This window comes from Brachyhypopomus gauderio, chromosome 15 (genome assembly GCF_052324685.1).
Source record: "Brachyhypopomus gauderio isolate BG-103 chromosome 15, BGAUD_0.2, whole genome shotgun sequence".
Taxonomy (NCBI): domain Eukaryota; kingdom Metazoa; phylum Chordata; class Actinopteri; order Gymnotiformes; family Hypopomidae; genus Brachyhypopomus; species Brachyhypopomus gauderio.
The window spans coordinates 2,531,741-2,556,150 of NC_135225.1; the positions used below are offsets into that span (position 1 = coordinate 2,531,741).

At 47.8% G+C, this 24,410-nt stretch overlaps 1 protein-coding gene across 1 annotated transcript; it reads left to right on the plus strand.

Moving 5' to 3' along the window:
- Nucleotides 1-70: 70 nt before the first annotated feature.
- eif2ak3 (eukaryotic translation initiation factor 2-alpha kinase 3) lies at nt 71-23,594 on the plus strand. Its single transcript, XM_076974450.1, is given in 18 exon segments — nt 71-538; nt 10,972-11,101; nt 14,847-15,041; nt 15,415-15,551; nt 15,660-15,933; nt 16,030-16,198; nt 16,297-16,437; nt 16,537-16,659; nt 16,802-17,034; nt 17,127-17,236; nt 17,829-17,951; nt 18,045-18,194; nt 18,272-18,770; nt 18,772-18,975; nt 19,094-19,270; nt 19,385-19,486; nt 20,241-20,303; nt 21,211-23,594. Coding segments are annotated over 18 exon segments (3,303 nt in total). The 5' UTR covers nt 71-242; the 3' UTR covers nt 21,388-23,594.
- Nucleotides 23,595-24,410: the final 816 nt, after the last annotated feature.

Sequence of the window (24,410 nt, forward strand, 5' to 3'; positions counted from 1 at the left end):
CGCGCGTGCCGGGTGGGCGGAGCCGCGCTGACGTCGGCTATAAAAGCGATAAGATGGGGGCTCCGCGCACTTCTCGTGTTTTACGCGCAGGATAAGGGAGCTGGAAGTTGATGCGAGGCGTGCGAGGGTTTTTTTTTGTTTTTGTGCAGTAATAAAAAGAGACTTTTTGGGGGGGATGTTTTTAGATTAACTTCACATTTCGGTGTGGGGTCGCCTGTCCACTAAATGTGCCACTGGTCCCGATGGAAAGGGGGCTTCGGTTCGGAGACGCGGGCATCTCCCTGGCGCTGCTGCTGCTGCTGCTGCTGGTCTTCAGGGTCGTGACCGGGATCTCGCAGGCGGGCTCCGTCTCCGCCAGGGACCTCGAGACGGCACCGACACGGGCGTCCGCGCCGGCGGGGGATGCGGCGGGCGTCATGGCGCGCGGGCTGGAGAGCGTCGGCGCGCGCGGCTCGGGCGACGTGACGGTGGAGGACGACGAGAGCGGCGCGAGCGGCGAGCGCGAGGAGCCGCGCGCGGACGGCGACGTTAACGGACGGTAAACCCACCGAGTCCGTGAGGGTCCCCGTGGACTTTTGTTTCGTGTTTTGCCGTGATTCGCCAGACGCGGGGTGTAAACAAACCGCGCTGAACTTCCTGGAAGTTTGAAGTTAGCAAGCAGAACCACAATAACCCAGTTAAGATGAGCTAGCTGTAACTGACAGAACCACAGTAACCCAGTTAAGATGAGCTAGCTGTAACTGTCAGAACCACAATAACCCAGTTAAGATGAGCTAGCTGTAACTGACAGAACCACAATAACCCAGATAAGATGAGCTAGCTGTAACTGACAGAACCACAGTAACCCAGTTAAGATGAGCTAGCTGTAACTGTCAGAACCACAATAACCCAGATAAGATGAGCTAGCTGTAACTGACAGAACCACAGTAACCCAGTTAAGATGAGCTAGCTGTAACTGACAGAACCACAGTAACCCAGTTAAGATGAGCTAGCTGTGACTGACAGAACCACAGTAACCCAGTTAAGATGAGCTAGCTGTAACTGACAGAACCACAGTAACCCAGTTAAGATGAGCTAGCTGTGACTGACAGAACCACAGTAACCCAGTTAAGATGAGCTAGCTGTAACTGTCAGAACCACAATAACCCAGTTAAGACGAGCTACCTGTAACTGACAGAACCACAGTAACCCAGTTAAGATGAGCTAGCTGTGACTGACAGAACCACAGTAACCCAGTTAAGATGAGCTAGCTGTAACTGACAGAACCACAGTAACCCAGTTAAGATGAGCTAGCTGTGACTGACAGAACCACAGTAACCCAGTTAAGATGAGCTAGCTGTGACTGACAGAACCACAGTAACCCAGTTAAGACGAGCTAGCTGTGACTGTCAGAACCACAGTAACCCAGTTAAGACGAGCTAGCTGTGAACCACAGTAACCCAGTTAAGATGAGCTAGCTGTAACTGACAGAACCACAGTAACCCAGTTAAGATGAGCTAGCTGTGACTGACAGAACCACAGTAACCCAGTTAAGATGAGCTAGCTGCGACTGACAGAACCACAGTAACCCAGTTAAGACGAGCTAGCTGTGACTGACAGAACCACAGTAACCCAGTTAAGATGAGCTAGCTGTAACTGACAGAACCACAGTAACCCAGTTAAGATGAGCTAGCTGTGACTGACAGAACCACAATAACCCAGTTAAGATGAGCTAGCTGTAACTGACAGAACCACAGTAACCCAGTTAAGATGAGCTAGCTGTGACTGACAGAACCACAATAACCCAGTTAAGACGAGCTAGCTGTAACTGACAGAACCACAGTAACCCAGTTAAGATGAGCTAGCTGCGACTGACAGAACCACAGTAAACCAGTTAAGATGAGCTAGCTGTAACTGACAGAACCACAGTAACCCAGTTAAGATGAGCTAGCTGTAACTGACAGAACCACAGTAAACCAGTTAAGATGAGCTAGCTGTGACTGACAGAACCACAGTAACCCAGTTAAGACGAGCTAGCTGTAACTGACAGAACCACAATAACCCAGTTAAGATGAGCTAGCTGTGACTGACAGAACCACAGTAACCCAGTTAAGATGAGCTAGCTGTAACTGATGATAATGATGACAATACTTTATCAGATCAGATCTGAAATTTTTCTTGCATACAAGAACCACAGGAACCCTGTCAGCTAGACTAACTAGGTCACTAACATGCATATGTTTGGGTATCTGAATCTTATGGTAACGTTGTCTAGGTAGTTAATTTTGTTTTGCCCTGTATAGTTGAGCAAGCTGGTGGACTGATGGGCTTTAAAGATGTTTTCTGTTGTTGGGGATCCTAACTGGATTATGTGCATGAGGCTGTGACCTATAGAGTTAGCCGTGTTATGTCATTCTTGAGCGTTTATTAGACATTCATTAACTCTTTATCACGAGTAACCAGATCCTCACAAGTTGGCACACAACCATTCTCATTGGTAAGAATAATTAAGGTGATCAGGAATAACGTTTTCATAGGTGTCTGGGCATTGCACGCAAGGTACTGAATTTAAGGAACATTGCAGTATTAAATGAAAGCCTGCTGACTGTAAGAAATCTCCTTAAATCGATTTAGTTAATTGTTTAATATTGTGGACGTTGCACAAGTTTAGTGATGCACAGGTAGAATTTATTTAGTGTTGATGGTTAGATACATCTATGTAGTCACAGCCAAACAAGTCTTGCATGCTAAATCTCAGGATATAAATAAACTGTAACATGTATCTAGCAACAGGACTTCGATCATTCAGCGTATTTAAGGTTAATCAGCTGTCCGGATCTCTGTTTGAACTTGGGTTTTAATTTTAGAACTTTCTAACTGCATGACACTGTAATTAAACCTTGCATCAAAGTGGTCTGAGCCCCACCCTGAATCCAAATCTGGAAAAAGTGAAAGGGCCTCTAGGTAGTGTAGATCCTGCAGTGTCCTTCTGTCCCTCCGGTTATGGTGACTAAGCATAATCTGTTCTTAAGAGTAACTAGAATTCCTGCCCATAAAATCAAAGAAAGTTTAATGAAGTCTGTTTAGACGAAGTCCGTCAAGAAGTCCTATTCATGAAATGGCTTCATGGAGGTGTCAATAGTTAGCTCTGAAATTCCTGTTTCCTCTTGTGGTGTTATTTGCAGGCTATGATGTGGAGTATAGTAGGGTACAGTGGGTTTGATGTTCAGTACATACTGTGCCTGGACTGAATACCAGCACTCACCCAGTAGGAGGGCACAATACGGTTTCTGTCTGCAAAATTGTGCTCCTAGCACGGGTTTCAATTAGAATATTTGAGTCCTGGTAGTGAAATTCCTTTTGTTGTGGGTTGGTTCCTGTTCAGTGAAGCACACGTGTATTAAAAGGCAGACATCAAGAGCAGTGTGCATCAGGCGGGTCCCTCCCACTTAAGGAACCGTGTTTAACCAGTTCCGTCAACATTAACTGTGGCTGGAAAACTAATACAGACTTGATGATGTAGCAAAGAATCTACAACTAACATTTTAAGGCTGGTGAAAAATACGATACGATTTGCTTGGCAAATAATAGCGTGACGAAGCAATTATCTGGCTAGAAAAAGTCTCATCAGTGCTTTTCTAGTGCAATTCCATATTGATGTCTGGGTAATTTTAGCATTTTGACAAACAAGACCAGGTCCAAACATGGATGTGTTGTCTAAAACCTTAATTATTATTTATTATTTCCAGTTTGATGTGCAGCTGGTGGCCAAAAGACCAACACGTCACAGTATAAAACCTAATAAGTTAACTTGGGGAAAAGTCAGTCTTTTTAAAATGTACATACATATACCCTCTTGTAGCATTTCCTATGGATCATTTAGCAATTTAAAATGTATCCTAATTTAAATATTTACTGTGACATCCTTAATTTGATGTATTGCATATTTTAAAGTGTTTTGTGGGCGAACATCTCCTCATGTGCTCTGTTAAATACCAGTGAGATTTATAGAGGCTTTCTCCTTCAGCTTATGTTGGATATCATGTATTCCTGCATGAGTCCCCTGCTGAGACACCAGACCAGCTCACACAGATGCGGGGGGGGGGGGGGGGGGGGGGGGGGGGGGCAGGTTGAATTTGGGGGCTGTGCGATATGGACACCATCACATTGGGGAAAATGTTATTGCTTCACATTTCAATTTTGAAATTCCTTTTAAAAAGAGACTTTTTAAAAGACAATTAAAAGTCTTAATTTGACGTGTTGAAAATGTAACGTGCATTATATAAGACATAAGTGTGTGTGTGTGTGTGTGTGTGTGTGTGTGTGTGTGTGTGTGTGAACATTAATAAATGCTCTAGTTCATTGGAATGTACAGTTATTCAATAACTAATGATCTGTTTGAGCCCTAATGTTTTGGGACCAGTATTGCAGTGATGGATAATTATTGATATTTTTGATTATCTCAACCAATCATGTTCGAGGGCCTGTAAACTGGACCCGCTGTCTCCTCTGCACACGGCACACACAACCGTTGAATGGTGAAACACGGGTGCCAAGTTCAGCTGTGAAGGGATGTTTTAAATAGTCACAGAATATAAAAAATACTTGGTGCAAAATGCGTGTAGTGCAGTTTGTACATCATAAAGACATGACAAATTTTGAGATTTGTAAGAAAAGCTGTGCTTATTTGAGCAGGTCTGTGACGTTATGGGCTTTATTTGCCACACTTTTTCAAACGTGTGCACGTCTCCGTGAACATCACACCTGCCCAGCTGTGATGTCAAATCTGGGGTATGGGAGGAGGTTCTGGGCTCCAGGTCAGACTATATGGTTGTTTTCCTGATTTAAACTTAAGAAGCAACAACATTCCTGTGTGCTGGAGGTAACGTGCTTCTCGGGCCCGTTTGACCGTTGAATGTTTCGTCACATGGAGGCTCCCTGCAGTCAGCTGTCTGCTTGTTCATTTACATTATTTATATGATGTTGCTGAGAACGTGTGTGTTTTAAACTACAGCAATGATCATTCTCATACTAACATTGTAGCTATAAAAATTTACATTTAACGCCTAGAAAATTGCAGTCAGCCCTGACTCACGAGTCGATTATTACACAGGTATAAGACTACAGCATACAGCAGTGAATATTAGTGGCAGTGCTTTTATGAATGTAATTTAAATTAAGGGAGTTAATGGAGTGTGTGTACATGACTTAGCTGGGGTTGATGGTGCCATTGAATCACCTGCACTCACTGTGCTCTCACAAACTCCTGAAGGACACAGTGTTTTGTGTGTTTCTAATAACGATCTGCTAGCTTACTATCTCAACAGGGGTGAGTGCTGCCTTCACACACCTGTGCTGCCAAAATCTCACACACGCTACACACTCCCACCTCTGTGCAGGTACATGCGAGTAATACTAGTAACTTTTTTTAATTTTTTTGGCATTTCCGGGAAATGTCATTGTACATGACAAAATGCAGGAATGGGCATGCCAAGGTTGCCCTGATGTTTTCAGCTGACGTGACTGTGTCTATGGGCACAAACACATGGAGAAACTGGTACCAACCTATTGTGTGCGGTTCCTAGGAACTCTGATGTTAATCAACACCCCCAGGCCCTCCCCTAGACATGGAACAGCTTTACTGGGGGATGGTTTTCTCCAGGGACACTTTTCTGTGATGCACAGCCTAGCTGACTGGCAAGCGGGAGCCTAACCCAGGAACCCGAGAGACTTTCAGATACGACACCGCACAAGCAAAAATAGTAGGAGTGCGCTTTGTGATGAAGAACCAACCACTCAGATTGGTACCCTTGTTGAGTTTACAGAGCCCACTGGCAGAAAGATCAATCATAAGGGGAGAAAAGAAAACCAGGAGCTAATTTCCCTTGTGTGAGGTTTGCCATGTTAGGTCAAAGACAAAGTCAACAAGCCTGGCAAGGTTGTTCAATAAGACATCATGTATGTAACGTTTTAAATGCCGTTGTTTTAACCCACTAACGCTCTACAACTCCTATAGACTCTGCCTGTGGTTGTATTTGTAAAACCTTTTTAGAAAGAGTTTGTCTCTGTTGTCATGAGATGCAGTCAGTACCAACAAAGAATTAAGAAAAGTATAAAGAATAAACACATTGATGAGGAACAAAATGTGTTAATTTATAATGCACTGTTCAGGATAAGCAGCAGTTTTTAATTTTTCTTTATTAACTTTGAAAGCTGTATTGAGTTGAGAGAAAACCCCGACCTTGTGACCATGTCGGACTGTGGCAGTGTGTTGCCAAGTCAAACACAAAATGTCAGGTGTGTATTAGCAACAAATAAATGAGCTGTTTCATAGTGCACAACTCCCAGCTCAAACTCTCACCAAGAAACAACCAAAGTCTGTTTGAGACGGATAACTAGTCACGGTTTGTGAAGTCTTATTAAGACCTGCTCCGTAGTGAGCTGCTGATAGCTGTTATGATGAGTAGTTTTGGGACACGCGTGTCTGAAGTGAATTGCTTTTGTTTATGTGTGCTTGAAACGGCGCTCCTACCCGACCCTGAGTGATCCCACACAGCGAGTCTTGGCCTGGTTGTGTGTATTTTTGGACCAGCAGAGATCCAGAGAGACCTTTTGTAGAAGTAACGCTGCTCGAGGTGCCCTATCTGACACACACACACACACACACGACTTGCTGTTACGGTTCTCTGTTCTGCCTGCCTGGCACAAACCAGAGTAGACGTCTAGCTCCAACTGCCTACTGCTTAGCAACAGCCAATCAGAAGCCTCGAGCTGGGAAACTTGTTGGCCAATTAGAAGGATGGAAAGAGAAAGTGCTCAGAATTTGAGTTGGGTGCAGAGGGAGAGACTGTGTGTGTGTGTGTGTGTGTGTGTGTGTGTGTGTGTGTGTGTGTGTGTGTGTGTGTGTGTGTGTGTGTGTGTGTGTGTGTGTGTGTGTGTGTGTGTGTGGATAGGGTGGGGGGGACTAGAGGTGTGTGGACGGGGTGGGGGGATGGGGGGGGGTTGTTGGACGGGCTGAGGTGTGTAGAGACTGGTGTGTGGACTATGAGGGGGACTGTATAGTTCATATGCTTGTTTTGTTCTGCATAATGTGGATTATCTTTCATCTCTCTGATGGTTTAGTAACTCTAGTTTGTCACTTTTGTTGTAGAAGCTTCAGAGGGGAAGCCATTTTATAATCATTACATCCACCGTTACGCCGTGAACTTTTCTTGTTCATTTCTGTCACTTTACTGTTGCTGTGCGTCTTGTTGGGACGGAAACACTGCATGTATATGGAAAATGGCTTTCCTGGGCCATATTCTGTTCCTTTTTAATATATCTTTAATTCATGTTCTAAATTGGGGTCTGGCTAATCGGCCTCTCCTGCCCTGTTTGAGGAGTGTTGTTACTCACTGTTACTCTGTGTTACTCTGCCTGCTAGGATGGCTCCCTGCTGGGCCGACAGGTCGATCTCGCCATGTTTCGTTACTCGGTTCAAAGTTGCCGTATTTGTTTATCGATTCTTTTGGCTTGGCCGTGACTTTGCTGGCTGCGGTGGACGCACCCTGGTGCAGTGCAGTAGTGGGTGGAGAGCAGGAGAAAGGTGGGGAGGACGGAAGAGAGAGGGAGAGAGGGAGAGAGAGTTGAGCGGAGCTGTGGAGAAAGTGAGGGAGAGGCATTGCGACGGGGGAGATGAAGGGCTCTAGGACCCAGCGCCGCACACACACACCCCCCTGTGTAGTTTGGTTCCTCACTGCTTAGCAACAACAAATCAGCCACCCAGATCAAGGCCAGGGCTTGACCAATCAGAGGAGTGGAGCGCCATGCCACGGAGTTTTGATTTCGCCGCTCGCGAGCTGCACGACGGAGAGGCAACGTGAGCGCATGCTGGAGAGATGTGGACCAGGGGGGACGTGTTGATGGTCATGCAAGAAGCTGTAGATTTAGGGGACTGGTGTCCACACGTCTCCCAGCTAGTCTCCGTGTGAGGTGGTGCTCATGACACCTCGTGTAGTAATGGATCATATTGACCGGTTGATTTAGGATGTCACAACCTGGTCTTGAAGCATAATAGAGGTGTTCTGGTGTTATTGAGCACAAATGAATGTGTTTGCATGTACTGCAAAGTGTGTGTGTGTGTGTGTGTGTGTGATATAGTGATTGCTCCTAGTTTGGGTGTGGTTGTACGTGATGTGAACCCCAACAAGAGATGGCATGTATACCCACTTGTATCAACACACTTAATCAATACATGAGGATAAAGTCTTGATGACCACAAGATCCTGTTGCCTGTGATCCTGGGTTGTGGATGTAATCTCGATGGGGTTCACGGTCACTCAATAGGGAGATTGCAGCTTGGTGTAAAACTCCTGCTTAAAGTGTCTCTTGTTTAAAGACTCCCGTGTGTTCTTATCTACATCCTTAATAAATCTTACTGGTTCGCTCCTCCCTCTGCGCAATATGTCATGCACTAGTGGCACACCTTATACCCCAGAGGGGGGGGGGGGGGGGGGGTGGGTGGGTGGGTGTGTGTGTGTGTGTGTGTGTGTGTGTGTGTGTGTGTGTACACACCGTCAGGAAGACCTGTTAGATCAGCTTTGGTTATATCGGCTGATTTCTGTCTTTGTGTGTGTTTTTCTTGATGTTTCTGTGTAGTTTGTTTTAGGGTTGTGCTACATTTTATGCAAATATTTCTTTATGCGCTTTGCGATCCATGTTTATGTTTTGCTAGGGTTGGGTTTATTCACAGGGGAGCCGGCCCGTCTCCCATGGCGTGAACAGTGCTCAGTTCAGCCCTCTGAGCTGTTTGGAAGTGTGCGGCTTCTCTGCAGGGGTGTGGCTTCACATCCACAACTTGCACACGTGTGCCCCTGTGTTTCCGTACTGTGGTGTGAGCATGTCTGTTGCAGTAGTACTCGAGCGCTCGCAGTGGGATGATGAGAACTGCTTGCTGTTGCATGGTTACAGTGAGCCCTGTTCCCCCATTGGCTGAGCATTTTCATGTTGCCGCATTCTGATTGGACGTGCTGCGGCACGTCTAGGTTTTTACTGGCTGTGGGCTGGGATAAGCTCCTGGGATTGGCCTAAACACCTCGGATACTGTGTGAGTTTGTGTGTTTTGCTTTGAGGAAGGTTTGTTTATGGCAGGTTTGGGGGTGAGATCCTCTCGAGTTTGAGTGTGAAGACAGTGAGAGTGTAGGAGAGACAGAGGTGGTCAGCAGAGGTGTGTGTGTGTGTGTGTGCTCAGGGTAATATCTTTTTTGTGCCACTGAGAAAATTGCAAAGACTGCTGAACAGCCTAGAAGCTCTAATCGTGTTGACAGAGAGAAGGCAAATAGCTCTCTATCCCATCAGAGTTCAGGCACACATTACTAAGACAATTAGAGGCACTTTTCTGTGACACCCAGCACTCCACAGCAGACCAAACACTCTTGAGGTCTTCCTCGCCTAGGCACTGTGTGCTGCAGAAGACTATTTGGGGGGGTGAGATGAGTTACTAATAATTGATACATAGATTTAGTTGCTGAGTTAACCATATTTTTTTGTATTAAAATTTAATTTCTATTCAAATATAATTGGACTAACCAGACTGGGAGTAATAAAGTTAAGAACTTTCATACTTTATACACCTGTGTATTTACAATAAATTTTAATCTTTCTTAAATTTATAATTAATTTTAATTTGAAAATTAATTTTCAAAATGATTTATATACATTTTTAATAATGTGTGTGTATATAGTATTTCTATATGTCTTCTATATATATTGTGAGCTGGAGCAGACTGTCTCTTCCTCAATCGCCTAGAGAGGGGTGTGGCCAGTGCAGCTTCACCATTCATCCTCACAACACGCACTGCTTAGCAACAACCAATCAGTCCAAATATTTTTGGAGGGGACTATCAGCCAATCAGGAGTGATGTGCTGTAGCGTTTTACACACTTGTATCCCATTGGAGGAGGTATAGCAAACAGTCTTAGCCTGGAGCAATGGAGTGATTCCATAGGAACAGAGTTGCCCTTAAAACCAGTAGAGCTCATGTCTGGTGTGATGTCCAGTCCATACGAGTTAACACATCAAAGTGCTCCTGCATCCTCTCCCCCTCAGACCTCATGCTGGGTCCTGGTGAAGGTTTGTAGCCACAAGCTGCTGCATCTGTAATAAGTTGTAAAGCAAATCTAGTCGGTCACCCTGGACAAGTTCGTGATCATCTGAAGCTCGTGATTGATGTGTTAGATCATCGTCTCTCGAGCTTTTACAGGTGCTGCTTCAACCATGCGGCCTTTTCCCTCCGTACACACAGTTTCACGGTTTACGTTTCACAAGTGGCCGAGGTAGTGAGGAGAGACTGCAGCTGGGTGAGGTTTCGTATAAGGTGATGCCACCTCGTATAAGGTGATGCCACCTGACCACACAATGCCACTACCTTTACTACTACTTTGTTAGAAGAAATACTCAAGTGTTCAAGTGATTGCATATTTTACAACAAATGTCCAACATCTGTTTTAAGACCAAAACACACAAGGACTTGTGTTGTGGAGAAATTAACAACATGTATAAGAGAGAAGATTTGAATGAAGTTGCCATTGCTTGTAAAAAAAAAAAAAAAAATTTAAAAATGTAAATGTGCCATATTTTATCAATTGTGATTTTTTTTTTTCCACCGCAATCGAAATTTGTCCTCCGCTTTTTACCCACCTGTGCAGTTAGAACACACACACACACACACACACTAGTGATTACTAGAGGGCTCTGGATCACACGTGCCCAGAGCGGTGGGCAGCCCTAGCCCGGCGCCCGGGGAGCAGTTGGGGTATGGCCTGTCTGGGAATCGAACCCACGACCCTCCGGTCACAAGACCAGTTCCCTAACCACCAGACCATGTACCTATAACTTGTTCTAGGTAGTATATTACAGGAATAGTTTTTGTTACTAGCACACCCTCTATAGAAGATGAATTCTGTCTGCATGTAGCAGTGTGGCTGATCTGGGATCCTCTCTGGTCCTCTCTAGAACCCTGGTGATCATCAGCACTCTGGATGGACGCATCGCTGCTCTGGACCCTCTGAACTACGGACGTAAGCAGTGGGACCTGGACGTGGGTTCTGGCTGCCTGGTGTCCTCCAGTCTGAGCAAACCAGAGGTAGTGTCCATCACACATACAGCACGGGGACGTCACCTACCAGTCGTTGAATTGTGCTCATAAAAAAAAAAAAACAAAAAAAAACAAATGAAAATTGTTGTAATACAAAATCATACCAAAAGCTGGTATTGTTGAAGGCTTTGCTTGTATGTGTGTGTTTGTGTGTTTGCGAGGAACTCTTTGAAACCCAACAGAGACGGCCATGGCCCTAAGTGATTTGGGGCTGAAAGAGATACACACACACACACACACACACACACACACACACACACACACACACACACACACACACACAGCAGTACTCACTGGAGACTGATGTGTAACCTAGGGGAAGATCTTTTTGGCAGCTGTACGCCATAGTAAGTGTGTGCGCGCGCGCGCGCGCATGTGTGTGTGTACACAGACACACATATAGACACACAGGCAAACGTATATTGCAAAGCACAACTCGTAAGATCATAACATGACTACAGTTTGCAGTTTGAAACCACTTCATATGCATATATATGTTTCTCCTGGTATTAACTGCTACTGTTTGCATGCAGATACATGCTGTTTATTTGTCTTAATTCAAGTGTGCGTGTGTGTATGTTCATAGTTTTTTCACCTGGAGCTCTTGTTTAGTTCTATACACTCCCACACTCACCCCACGTCTGGTTTGGCGGTAACCTCAAATGCCTGACTGCTGTGGAGAGAGCCGCTGCTATTGGCTCCAAGCTCCCTCCCCCACTTCTATTACCCCAGGGTATCTAGCAACCAGCCACTCTGATTGGCCCATGCTGTCCCTCAGACAGCAGTCTGCTCGGTGATTAGAGAAGGCTTCTGCCGTCTGATTGGCCCTCGCTATGGTGCAGGCAGGCAGCGCTCACCTATAGCGTGGCACCAGGACAGAGGCCAGCGGTAAACAGCATTGTCTGCACAATCGCGCTGTCACAACAGAGAGTGGGGGAGAAATGATGGAGGGAGAGAGAGAGAATGGGAAGAGAAAGGTTGAGCGCTGAGGAGAGGGAGAGGGGGAGGGAGAGGGGGAGGGAGAGGGGGAGAGAGAGGGAGAGAGAGAGAGAGAGAGAGAGAGAGAGAGAGAGAGAGAGAGAGAGGAATGCCACTGACTGTTATGGCGTGAGTCATGCTGTGTGTATCTGAGGATGAGATAATGCCGTATGTGTGGGGTGATGTCATCTAGACACACACACACACACACTCCCTTGCCTTTCATCTTCAGGGTGAACTTTTGTTTTGGACGTTTTTTTAAATTTATTTATTTTAAATAAAATAAAAACATTTCTAAAATGTCAAGGACTGATGTCCTCAAACACAAATGCTGTATTATAGCGTAAGGAATTATTTGAAGGAATTATTTATTTATATGTTACACCTGAGTGTGTCTCATGTGCTTGATTGCTTATTACAATTGTTCCAGTTTCAGAAGAAAGATGAAAGACGTGACATCATTGTGGTGGTGATTTGGGCTGTTTGACACTGGAGTAGTCGTGATGAGTTTACTATGGGAGAGGACACAGCAGGTTCTAGTCCGGAAACATCCTAAGTTATTTTGTTTTGAACCATGGCAATTTCAGTTAGACTCTCACTTGGGCAAAAGCTAATGCATAATATCATATCTGTGTGAGCCAGTGGTTAACAGTGCCAGTGCCTTATGAGCCAGTGGTTAACAGTGAACTGGATCTGTTCTCTTGCTTGGACAGTTGATTGATTTTATACTTTATTGATCCTGTTTGAGCTGTTTTGATGACGGAGCTGCTCAGAGCTACGGTTACGTGTTGGACATGGAGCTGAAGGCCACAGCAGTGTGTAGGTAGAGTCTAGATGGACTGGTCCACTTTGGCCGGAGGAGGGTGCGCTGGTGAGAGTCGGCACCTGTTCGGTGTGGCCCCCTTGGTGCAGGTGTTGGTCGCGGTTGGTTAGGCCCGTCAAGCCCCAGGCAGAACGGGTGAGCTGCTTTGCTACCAGCTGTTTGGTTCTGTTCAATTTGACGTTGCTCTGTGTTGGTGTGAGTCTGTGTGGAGGGGGTGCTGTAATTGATATAATGATATTTGTCAGATTCGACCAAGCGGAATCAGAATCAATGTCCTCTTCAGGAGGTTTATTGAGTCCTGAGGGAGATCCCACACGTTCTCACAAACTCGGAACACAAAAATCTAATCAGCTCATCCATCCAGCCAGTGTCAATTAACAGAACGATAGACTGCTTACCCCTAAATGCTGAAATCCCCTAAAGTACTGACTAATAAGTATTCTGCGTTCTTCATACACGTCTTCAAAGGACATGTCCTGTGTGGAGAACACGTGGCAGTATTGGACCTGGTCCCGTTTTGTGGTGGGTTAGCCTCAAGACAACGTAAATAAAAGTGGTGAATTGAGCAGAGATGTGGTAGCTGTGTTGAGTCATTACACTGTAATAGTGACTGTAGCTGTAACTGAACTGTGCAGTAGTGAGTTACAGCACGTTGTGTAGTAATGACGGACTGTGTCTGTAGACTGTACAGAGAGGTCCCGCTTTGTGATTGAAGGTTGTAGACGTTTGCCAATAACATTTTGTAAGTGAAGCATTTTGTAGCACATTTTGGAAAAGTTGTTGTGGTAAACGGATTATTTGTATGATGACTTAAGTTCTAGCTAAGTGGAGAACGTTTAAAGCCAATGGTGCAGCAGGAGACCCTGTAGATCTGGAGATCATACGCATGGATCACACGGTGGATTAAAGCTTTCCTACGGGAGAGATGAGTCATCAACTCTATACATACACACCACATTCACACACACACACACATACTGTTTAAACCTCTTACCCCCTAAACTGCAATCGGTCCTGGTTGTGGCTTTGATTGATGGATGACCTCATCCCCACCATCTCCGTGACTCCGCCCCTCACGGCTGCTCCGTTTCCCATAGCTTAGGGCTTCAGGCTTCTGCTGGTGCTAATAATTGTCTGAGGCTGATTAAGCACACCGGGAAGTTGGTGATCTCACTTCTGTGTGTGCGCACGCGTGAGCGTTCACGCACCAGTCTACGTAAAGAAGAAACCGTGCATATTGGGCAATCGCACAGCTGTAATACCTGCTCTGTTTCTGTCTAATGATACAAATTTGAACACAGCAATGAGCCTCTAAAGAAGTTGTTTTACAGAGTTGAGCAACACGTGGCCATGAGTAGTTTATCTCCTGACTCGGCTTAAACCAATACGGTTCAGTCTCCCGACACCTGATTGGTCCAGGTCAGTGTGTACTTAGCCCTGTGGTTTTACCTCCGGGCTGAACAGTGGGGCTGGACTCCTCAGCGTAGACACAGACAGCAACGTCACGCGATAAGAAGAATCAAAGCATTGTGTTTGTCTTGGTGCCTTTGTGTTTGTCTTTAGTCGAGATGTTTTGACTTTTGAATTCAAGCACTCACCGTAATGACCACAGCCACTTGTGAGGGATTATTTGCAACTCAAGGAAATTGATTGTTTTATTTTTTATCATTGTTGAAGTAGTGTTTCATGAACTTTGAACATTAGAGGTCTCTTCTTACTGGTGTATCTTTTTTTAGAAGTACAACCCATATGGCCTACATAAAAAAAAAAAAAAAAATGCAGACACCATTTTATTAATTATTTCAGAGACCATGTGTGCTGGGCCTTTTAAAACACCTGTACAGTTTGGAGCTTGATTTGTGAGTTGTGTGTTGAGGTTTTAGATGTGCAGTGTGGAAGTGCTGTATCTACAGTCTGTCCCCTTCTTCTCAGGTCTTTGGGAATAAGGTGTTCATACCGTCTCTGGACGGCGCGCTCTTCCAGTGGAACAGAGACCGGGAGAGTATGGAGTCTGTCCCCTTCAGCGTGGAGTCCCTGCTGGAGTCGTCCTACCGTGTCGGAGAGGACACCGTACTGGTGGGCGGCAAGTCCCTCACCACCTACGGCCTGGGAACCTACAGCGGAAAGGTGCCTACGGGCCTCCGGGCCATGTCACATGACGCCATCTCCAGCTGACCGATGGACAATTTTTTTTCTAAATCTGTCTCTCTCTCTCTCTCTGTCTGTCTCTCTCTGTCTGTCTCTCTCTGTCTGTCTCTCTCTGTCTGTCTCTCTCTGTCTGTCTCTCTCTGTCTGTCTCTGTCTCTCTCTCTCTCTCTGTCTGTCTCTCTCTGTCTGTCTCTCTCTGTCTGTCTCTGTCTGTCTGTCTCTGTCTGTCTGTCTCTGTCTGTCTGTCTCTGTCTGTCTGTCTCTGTCTGTCTGTCTGTCTCTGTCTGTCTCTGTCTGTCTCTGTCTCTCTGTCTCTCTCTCTGTCTGTCTCTCTCTCTCTCTCTCTCTCCAGCTGAAGTACATCTGTTCAGCAGTGGGCTGCAGTCATTGGGGAGAGGAAGAGGAGGAGGAAGAGTCCGAGGACATGCTCTTGTTGCAGAGAACGCAGAAAACCGTCCGTGCCGTGACCCCTCGCAGCGGCTTTGAGAAGTGAGTCTGACGTTTGACCTTCGCTCGGCCTCGCTGGCACCGGCGTGAGAGGCGTCCGGCTGTGCCCGAACGGACCGGCCCACTCTGACCCTCCTCTCTGTCCATCAGGTGGAACTTCAGCGTGGGAAGCTTTGAGCTGAAGTTCGTGCCCGAGACCCAGTCACAGTTCAGCTTCTTGGAGGGGGAGGCGGCCAGCAAGGAGGCGTGGCACGAGGCCCCCAGCGTGATCCTGGAGGAGTCTGAAGGGCGTGGTCACAACCCCGGGGGCGGCGGCCGTGTCAAGGCCGACACCCTCGGCCTGGTCATCAAGGTGTCCGTGCCGGACTGGAAGGTCATGGCCTTCACGAGCGAGGTTGGAGGACAGCTCATCTGGGAGCATCAGGTGAGCTCACCGTTACCTTACACACCTGGCAGACACTAACGAGCTCAAAGTCTTACCCCAACCCTTAAATCTTGGCTGACCTCTCTGTTCTTGTAGTTCTGCACCCCCATCGCCTCGGCCTGGTTGGTCAGGGGGGGCAAGGTGACGCCCATCAGCTTATTTGACGACACCTCCTACACTACACAACAAGAGAAGGAGACTCAGGAGGAGAACGAGGACTTCATGGAGGAGGCGCGAGGAGCCACAGAGTCGAGCGTCTACTTGGGTACGTCGTGCACGCAGACACTCCTGTACGCGCGAGTGTGTGTCTCACGTCCGTTGTTTCCGGTCCAAGCCTGAACCTCCGTGTCTGTGATCTTACAGGCATGTTTCAGGGTCAGCTGTATCTGCAGTCATCTGTCCGGATGTCTGAGAAGTTCCCGTCGAAGGCCAAGGCCCTGGTTGGCCACGGCTCCGGCAGTGACATCATCCCTCCACCAACCGTCCGATGGAAACCACTCATCCGTGAGCCTCCGATGCCGACCGCACACGAGCTGAGAGGCCACACCCTCACGCAGCAGGCGGGGCTTGATTACAGCTCTGCTTTTTGTCCTTCTCTTCCAGACTCTCCCTCTCGTACGTCGGTGCTGGTGGGTTCAGAAGAGTTTGATAAGTGTCTCAACAACGACAAGTACTCCCACGACGAGTATAGCAATGGAGCCCTGTCCATACTGCAGTACCCGCACGGTCAGAACCAGCTGCTTTTGTTCTGTAGACGTTCAAAACTGGTCTTGTTTGAGGGGTTTCTTAGAACGTGCTTATTGCAAATGTATAATATACTTCTCTCATCCGTCTCTCTCCCTGTCTGTCTGTCTGTCTCCCCCTATAGATAATGGGTTCTACTTCCCGTATGGTTCTCAGTACCGATCTCGGCGGGAGGTCACGGCGGTGAGCGTGTTGCATCCGGACGATGCCGGAGGAGCGAGGATGAGGATGAGGAGGAAGGACCCGGTGCTGCTGCTTCCCTGGTGGAAGGAGATCTTGGGGACCATCATCTTCTGCATCGCCGCCACCACCTACATCGTCCGCAAGTTCTTCCACCCGCACACGGCACACGCACGGGTGAGAGGGAGAACCCGCCAGGCCCGCTACAGAACGCTCATTACCACTGACCGTCGTTGGGCTGAACGCTCGTGTGTTTCCCTGTCTGACAGCAGCGGAAGGAGTCAGAGACGCAGTGCCAGACAGACAGCAAGTTTGAGCTGGGCGTGGTCGAAGCCAGAGAGCCCACCCCCTCCCCCCGGCCCAGCCAATACGTGTCCAGGTGCGACATGCCCACGTCTACGGTCAGAATGGCTGTTTGCATGTGTGCTGCCCTCTACTGGACGGTTTAGCTTGCAGGTTCTGGCTCACCAGAAATGCTGATCTCCTTTGAGGTGGACAGCTGGGACAACCACATGAGATGAGACTCTCCCCGTCCCCTAGACACACACACACACACACACACACACACACACACACACTCCTGAAATAGACGAACACACCCTGTCTCAAGCCAGGGGTGACGAGCATATGGTTTTGAGAAGGAGTGCTAGGAATGTCAGTCTGTGAGCAGCTGGTCTCTCCCCATTCCAGAACTGTATCTCCCCCCCATCACTCCAACCTGCATGATAAAAACGTTCACTCCAGAAAAATACAGCCAATGTCCACGTTAGAAGGAAGTCATGTGACCTCTGCTTTTAATGAATGAAGGTGAACAGGACCCACATTGCACCCGCACAAGCCAGCATGCCTGAAACCCGTCAGCACTGGGACACCTGGGGAGGGATGTTTTAGATCAGGAATATCTGGCAGCTTTGGGAGTGAGGAGAGTCAACGGTGTGTGTGTGTGTGTGTGTGTGTGTGTCCGCCCACAGGTATCTGACGGACTTTGAGCCTGTGCAGTGTTTAGGCCGAGGAGGATTTGGGGTGGTGTTTGAAGCTCGGAACAAAGTGGATGATTGTCATTATGCCATTAAGAGAATCCGTCTACCAAACAGGTAAAACGGAATGAAACACCTGCCTGGCGATACGTACATATACATGGTGTGTGTATGAATGTTTAATATATGTGTGTGTGTGTGTGTGTGTAGGGAAGTGGCCCGTGAGAAGGTGATGCGTGAGGTGAAGGCCCTGGCCAAGCTAGAACATCCCGGCATCATCCGTTACTTCAACGCGTGGCAAGAGAGCCCCCCCCAGGGCTGGCAGGAAGATATGGACCAGCGCTGGCTGCGAGACGCCAGGTACCGGGTCACCCAGCTCGCCCGCCGCGCCCCTCTGTGTGTGGGGGCCTTTCTAACGCTCTGTTTGTGTACATCAGCGCCACCGACTGGCCCCTCAGCTCTCCGGACCACATGGAGGCGTTCTCCGTCAAGGTGCCCGTCTCCACGCCCTCTCCGCTGGGCTCGCCGTGCGACGCTCGCCCCGCAACTCAGGACCACGTGTGCGTGGACGGTCTGGGGCCGGACAGTATGATGTCGGACCAGGACAGCCGCTGCGACCTGGACGTGGACCCGGTCCTGGACCTGTCGGAGTCGCCCCACTCCTTCGAGCTGTGCCCCCCCCGCGCCGTAACCCACGCCGACTGCACCTCCTCCTCCTTCGACATCGTGTTTGAAGACTCCGGCTGCGACCAGCGCAACAGCGACGCCGACCTCAGCCGGACCACGCCCGTTCGGACCGGACGCCTCTCCGGCTCCCGCTCTGGCTCCGCCTCCAAATCCCAGCGTCCCGCGCAGCCGGGACCCTCGTCCTCCTCCTCTTCCTCCTCCTCCCCCCCGCGGCCCACGACCCTGAACCTGAGCGCCTGCCCGGCCACGCCCGCCGCGCGCCCCCCCCCTCACGCCCAAGGTCTACCTGTACATACAGATGCAGCTGTGCAGGAAGGAGAACCTGAAGGACTGGATGGCCCAGCGATCTCACGCCGAGCTCAGGGAGCACGCCCAGTGTCTCGCCATCTTCCTGCAGATCGCCGAGGCCGTCGACTTCATTCACAGCAAGGGGCTGATGCACCGAGACCTCAAGGTAGGACACGAGGGACGTTCGTCCCGCGAGCCGAACAAGCACCTCAGATCCAGCGCTACACTCGTATCCACGCTAACGCTGTGAATCGCTCCTGCTCTTCATCACCTTCCTCTCCCAGCCCTCCAACATCTTCTTCACCCTGGACGACGTGGTGAAAGTCGGGGACTTTGGACTGGTGACGGCCATGGACCAGGAGGAAGAGGATGACGAAGAGCTGAGTGCCCTCACGCCCATGCCGGTCTTTGCCCGTCACACGGGACAAGTGGGCACCAAGCTGTACATGAGCCCAGAGCAGGTGTGTGCTGGGCGCTGCCCCCGTGCTCACCGCCGTAGTGAGCTGAGACGCCTTCTCTCGCAGTGTCTGTGTAATTGTGCAATTAAAGCACACGTCTGTTTGTTTGCTCTGCAGTTGTCGGGGAATTTGTATTCTCACAAGGTGGACATTTATTCTCTGGGGCTGATTCTCTTTGAGCTGCTGTACCCGTTCCGCACACAGATGGAGAGAGTCCGGGTAAGAGCGTGCACTCACTCAAACACACAGCTGCGTTCAGCAAGGAGAGAGAGAGACAGACAGACAGATGGGGAAAGGGAGGGAGTGAGAGAGAGACAGACGGGGGAGGGAGAGACAGACGGGGGAGGGAGAGACAGACGGGGGAGGGAGAGACAGACGGGGGAGGGAGAGACAGACGGGGGAGGGAGAGACAGACGGGGGAGGGAGAGACAGACGGGGGAGGGAGAGACAGACGGGGGAGGGAGAGACAGACGGGGGAGGGAGAGACAGACGGGGGAGGGAGAGACAGACGGGGGAGGGAGAGACAGACGGGGGAGGGAGAGACAGACGGGGGAGGGAGAGACAGACGGGGGAGGGAGAGACAGACGGGGGAGGGAGAGACAGACGGGGGAGGGAGAGACAGACGGGGGAGGGAGAGACAGACGGGGGAGGGAGAGACAGACGGGGGAGGGAGAGACAGACGGGGGAGGGAGAGACAGACGGGGGAGGGAGAGACAGACGGGGGAGGGAGAGACAGACGGGGGAGGGAGAGACAGACGGGGGAGGGAGAGACAGACGGGGGAGGGAGAGACGGGGGAGGGAGAGACAGAGTGAAAGGGAGAGACAGGGAGACAGACAGACAGACAGAGAGAGAGATGGGGAGGGAGACGGGGAGAGAGAGACAGTGGGAGAGACGGGGAGAGAGACCGAGAGACTGCGTCATTTTGAGGTCTTCCTCGCTTTTAATGGTGCCTCTCTGCTTTCCTTCCCATAGACTCTCACTGAAGTCCGATCACTGCAGTTCCCTGCCAGTTTTTACAAAAGCAACGTCCAGGAGGTGAGGATGTGTTTTATATAAGAGTGCAGAGGGTTGGTGGTTAAGAGAAGAGAGGGCAGAGAAAGAACTTGGAAAAAATGATGTGGAAAAAGAGCAAAAAAGGATCTCTTGTGCCCCCTGTGGTCACAATTGTAGCATTACAAGATGAAATTTTGGCTGATTTTTCTATCATATCATTTTAATTTGCATTTCCCGCGTATTACTGGACACTGGCCCGTGCTACTAGGTGTTTATGCCAGATTTTTTTAAATTTCACTTTAGAAAGAAATATTCTATGAATATTCTCCCTTGGTGTTATATAGAGACTCGTGTGACCCGTGTTTGCACCTATTTTTGATGGTGGACAGATGGTGGAGTGAACCATAGTATAAAGATGTTGGATTAGATTACGTTTTTGATCTTGTAGATTATAGATTATTATCCGAAAGGAAATATGGCTCAACTATTAACCAGATGGACAATAATAATAAATGATATAACAGATAAGGAACAATATTAACATAATGAATAGAACAGTGCTAAGTACTCCTGAACATTACCACTACTACGTTAACATGATCAACTTAACGTCATTAATGGCTGAAGTAGTGGAAATGCGAGGTCCGGTTCTACTACTGTTTCTGGAGCTGAATTGGCGCCTCTGGCTTCTGGTTTGTTTGTGTTACCCAGAATGCCATTGAGCACACCCTAACGCGCTAGCAAATCCCTCCGCCCAGCTGTGTGGTGATCGTTCCCTCTCCACACGTCACGCGTGGTGCTGAGGAACGCTCTGCTCTTTAGTTCCAGCTGGGAACAAACTTTTGAGATGTTTATTTTGGTGGGAAACGGTTCCATATTTGTTTTGGTACTGTGTTGGTAGAAAAGGGCTATCTGTGTTTCTGTACTGATATGTGTGTGTGTGTTCCAGGCTAAGATGGTACACTCTATGCTCTCACGGGTGCCTGCAGAACGTCCTGAAGCGTCTGAGATCACGGAGACGCCGCTGTTTCAGGAGCTGGAGGTGCCCTGCAGAATCAGACAGCGTTCCCGGACGTACAGCTCCTCCTCCACGGGCCGGCCGTCACGGATCTCCAACTCCAGCTGAACCTCGGCCCTCCGCGCTCGGTCTCGCTCGGTCTCGCACAATCTCACACAGCTCTCTCTCCACGCCCTGCAGCTCGTCTGGAGTCGCAGCAGAACCCGTCCCTGCTCGTGCTTGAAAGCACAAACGTACACAGTCTTAACGCACACACTTAACGTGGTACTGCTCACGAGACCGAGTGAAGCTTCTCGACGTCTTATGGTCTCGTCCTACGCTCCCCAGACGAGCGTATGCCTTTAGTGCTACTCAGGCACACATCCAGTCACACACACACACACCACTCTACAGAAGATCTGCCCAGGACCTTTGCTTTGCCCCGCCTCCCCCGTCCTGTAAGAGCTGACGTCATTCACTCAGGAGAGAAGATCTAAACCTACCGCTTGACTTCTTCTAGCTGACCAGCTCCAACTCGTGCATCGCCACCTTTTACCTCAGTACGCCCCACACACACCCGTGTGGAATCGAACCGAGAGGGACGTGGAGGAATCGCAACGTTTTTCTGAGCAGTAATCACCAGTGAATATTTGAGCAGCCTTGAACCACTGTTTACTTAGCATGGCATGTCTTAAAAGGAACTTGTCCGAGACCTGCTTCCTGTGAATCAACAACACAAACACATGGTTTGTGAGGAATGTTGTGTGTGGGTTCTCTCGTCTCCATTGTAAATAGACTCTTCATCTTTAGCGAGCGAGAGGGTTTGAGGGAGGTGTCCTGACGGGATGCATGGAGTATAAGGCACAAAAGCCAATTACTGGCAAACAGGAATAGCGTGTCTGACACAGCAATGGCGTAATGGACAAATCTTTGGACTGAACATGTATGGTGAAGGAATATTGTTTGTATGAAATGAGACTGTAAGCGTACAGAGTTATGAAAAGCATGATTTTTCTATGGTGAGAGATACGATTGATGCGTTTCACTCACAATAACTAGGGGGAAAATTAGATTTTTGAATCTACGGATGTAAAGAACATAGTGTACGGTACTTCATTTCATTAAAAAAGCACCAACCGACCAAAGTGGGGGGGGGGACACAAAGAAAGAATAATCTGAGAAGATAAGAGCTGGAGCGGTGTGGCGTATCGTGTCCGAGATGACCTTCATGAGATTAGAGGACATGGAACTTCAATAGCAAGTGCTTTAGCCAGACATGGATATGTAGGATAATCCAGCAAGAGAAATTACGTTGACCAAGTATGTAACACACACATCATAATTGTAAAATATTAAGTAATAATTCATTAAGATTTTTTTCTTAACTTTTATTAATTTTGTTTTGATTTTTTTCTTATGATTCCACTTTCTCTAACTGTTTCTGCACGTTTGCCCTTAAGATCGAACTGTTAAACCGACCTGTGAGTGGGAGAATAATCATTGATTTGATTGATTGATTGATTGATTGATTGATTGATTGATTGATTGACTGTGTGTGTGTGTGTGTGTGTGTCGCTGTTTGAAGGAGCTGTTAACAGCACCAGGTGCCTGCCCTGATGAAACCCCCCCCACCCCTGCTGTGGGGGACAATTCATGAGATTATGACCAGTCTGTAGTCACCACTGTCAGACCTCTGGAGAAGGCCCTGTCAGGGAGCCCTTGGCTAAACTCTTCCGTTTTACCCTCATAAAACCACCGTTCATTTATCTGTTTGAGCACAGCAGATGTTTCTTCTGTCAGCATGCCAGTTGAGCCCAGCCGAGGAGGTTCGTTTAAAGTCCAGTCAGTATGTAGCCTCGGAACAAGACTTTCTGAAAGGTCTCCTAATGTCCTGTGATGTTACATCCTCATCTCAGTCTAACCCTGTGTGTGTAGTTAGTGTTATTAACAATTATGTCGGATCAATTTCAGTCTGCTTTCTTCGCCATTGATTACATCATTGTAATTTGATTAATTTAGGCTCCGTTTCAAGCTGTTTTACATCAAAATTTATTATTGTACTGGATCTGAAACCGTTTCAGGTTGGATCCCATGTTCAGTCCACTTTGCTGGCTTTCCACTGTAACCCCTGACCTGCGTCTTTGGGGCACAATCCTCCCCCCTGCCCATGTAAATATGTTCTTGTTTTTATTTGGTCTTTGCAGAATCAATCCTGTTGGGTTGGTGAATGTTGTATAAATACAGAATGAATGCACTTCATGTAATGGAGTGTGTTGAAATATTGTGACTTCTTCCAAGTCAATTTAATAAACCTTCTATGACGTTTGTTAATTATTGATGCTACTGTCCTGCTGATTCTGTGTGCTAGATATATATTTTTTTTTTTGGGGGGGGGGGGGGGGGGGGGGGGGTGATCACCTGAAGTGTAGAAAGAGAAGCACCTATAATAACTTCTTCTAGTTGCCTATTCATGTATACACCACATTCACTTGAACAGTTTTACTTTACATAGAAAACATGCATAATTTGGGAAATTCCATAAAAACAAATATGATACAACTGGTACGTTGTATCCTCCATTTTATTTCTATTTTAAACACATTGTGGGATGACGTACAAAATACATTGTTGGACAAATGTAAGGCTATTAACCCCCAAGGAACTAATCATGACCAAGTAAAAGGCACCAGTCGTTAATTTAAACCAGACCTGAGCAATATTGCATAGTTTATCATATTTGAATATCGTTTGAATTTGAATTAAACGTTTCCTCTGTACGTCACACTGAAAGTGGCTATCTGAAATGAATGCCGCAGGGTGGCGCTATATAGCTGTGACTAAACGAGCTCCTTTTTAACCACACCTGATATCTACACTTCACAAGTCATATAACGAATTAATTGTTGGAAAAGTACACCAAACCTCAATCTGCACACACATCTGTTCTAATTTTGAGCCTCATTAAGGATTCATATGCTGTCCACGTGTTCAGACGAGTCAAAACGGACTAAACAAAACAGAATTTTAACATTCAAAAGGTGAAAACATGCAGCTGTAATGTAAAGGCACCACCGTGATTATAGGAAAATAGCCATTATTTTAAAGCTGACTCGTTTCGTTTTCCTGTATTTTTGAATGGTTTTATATATTTG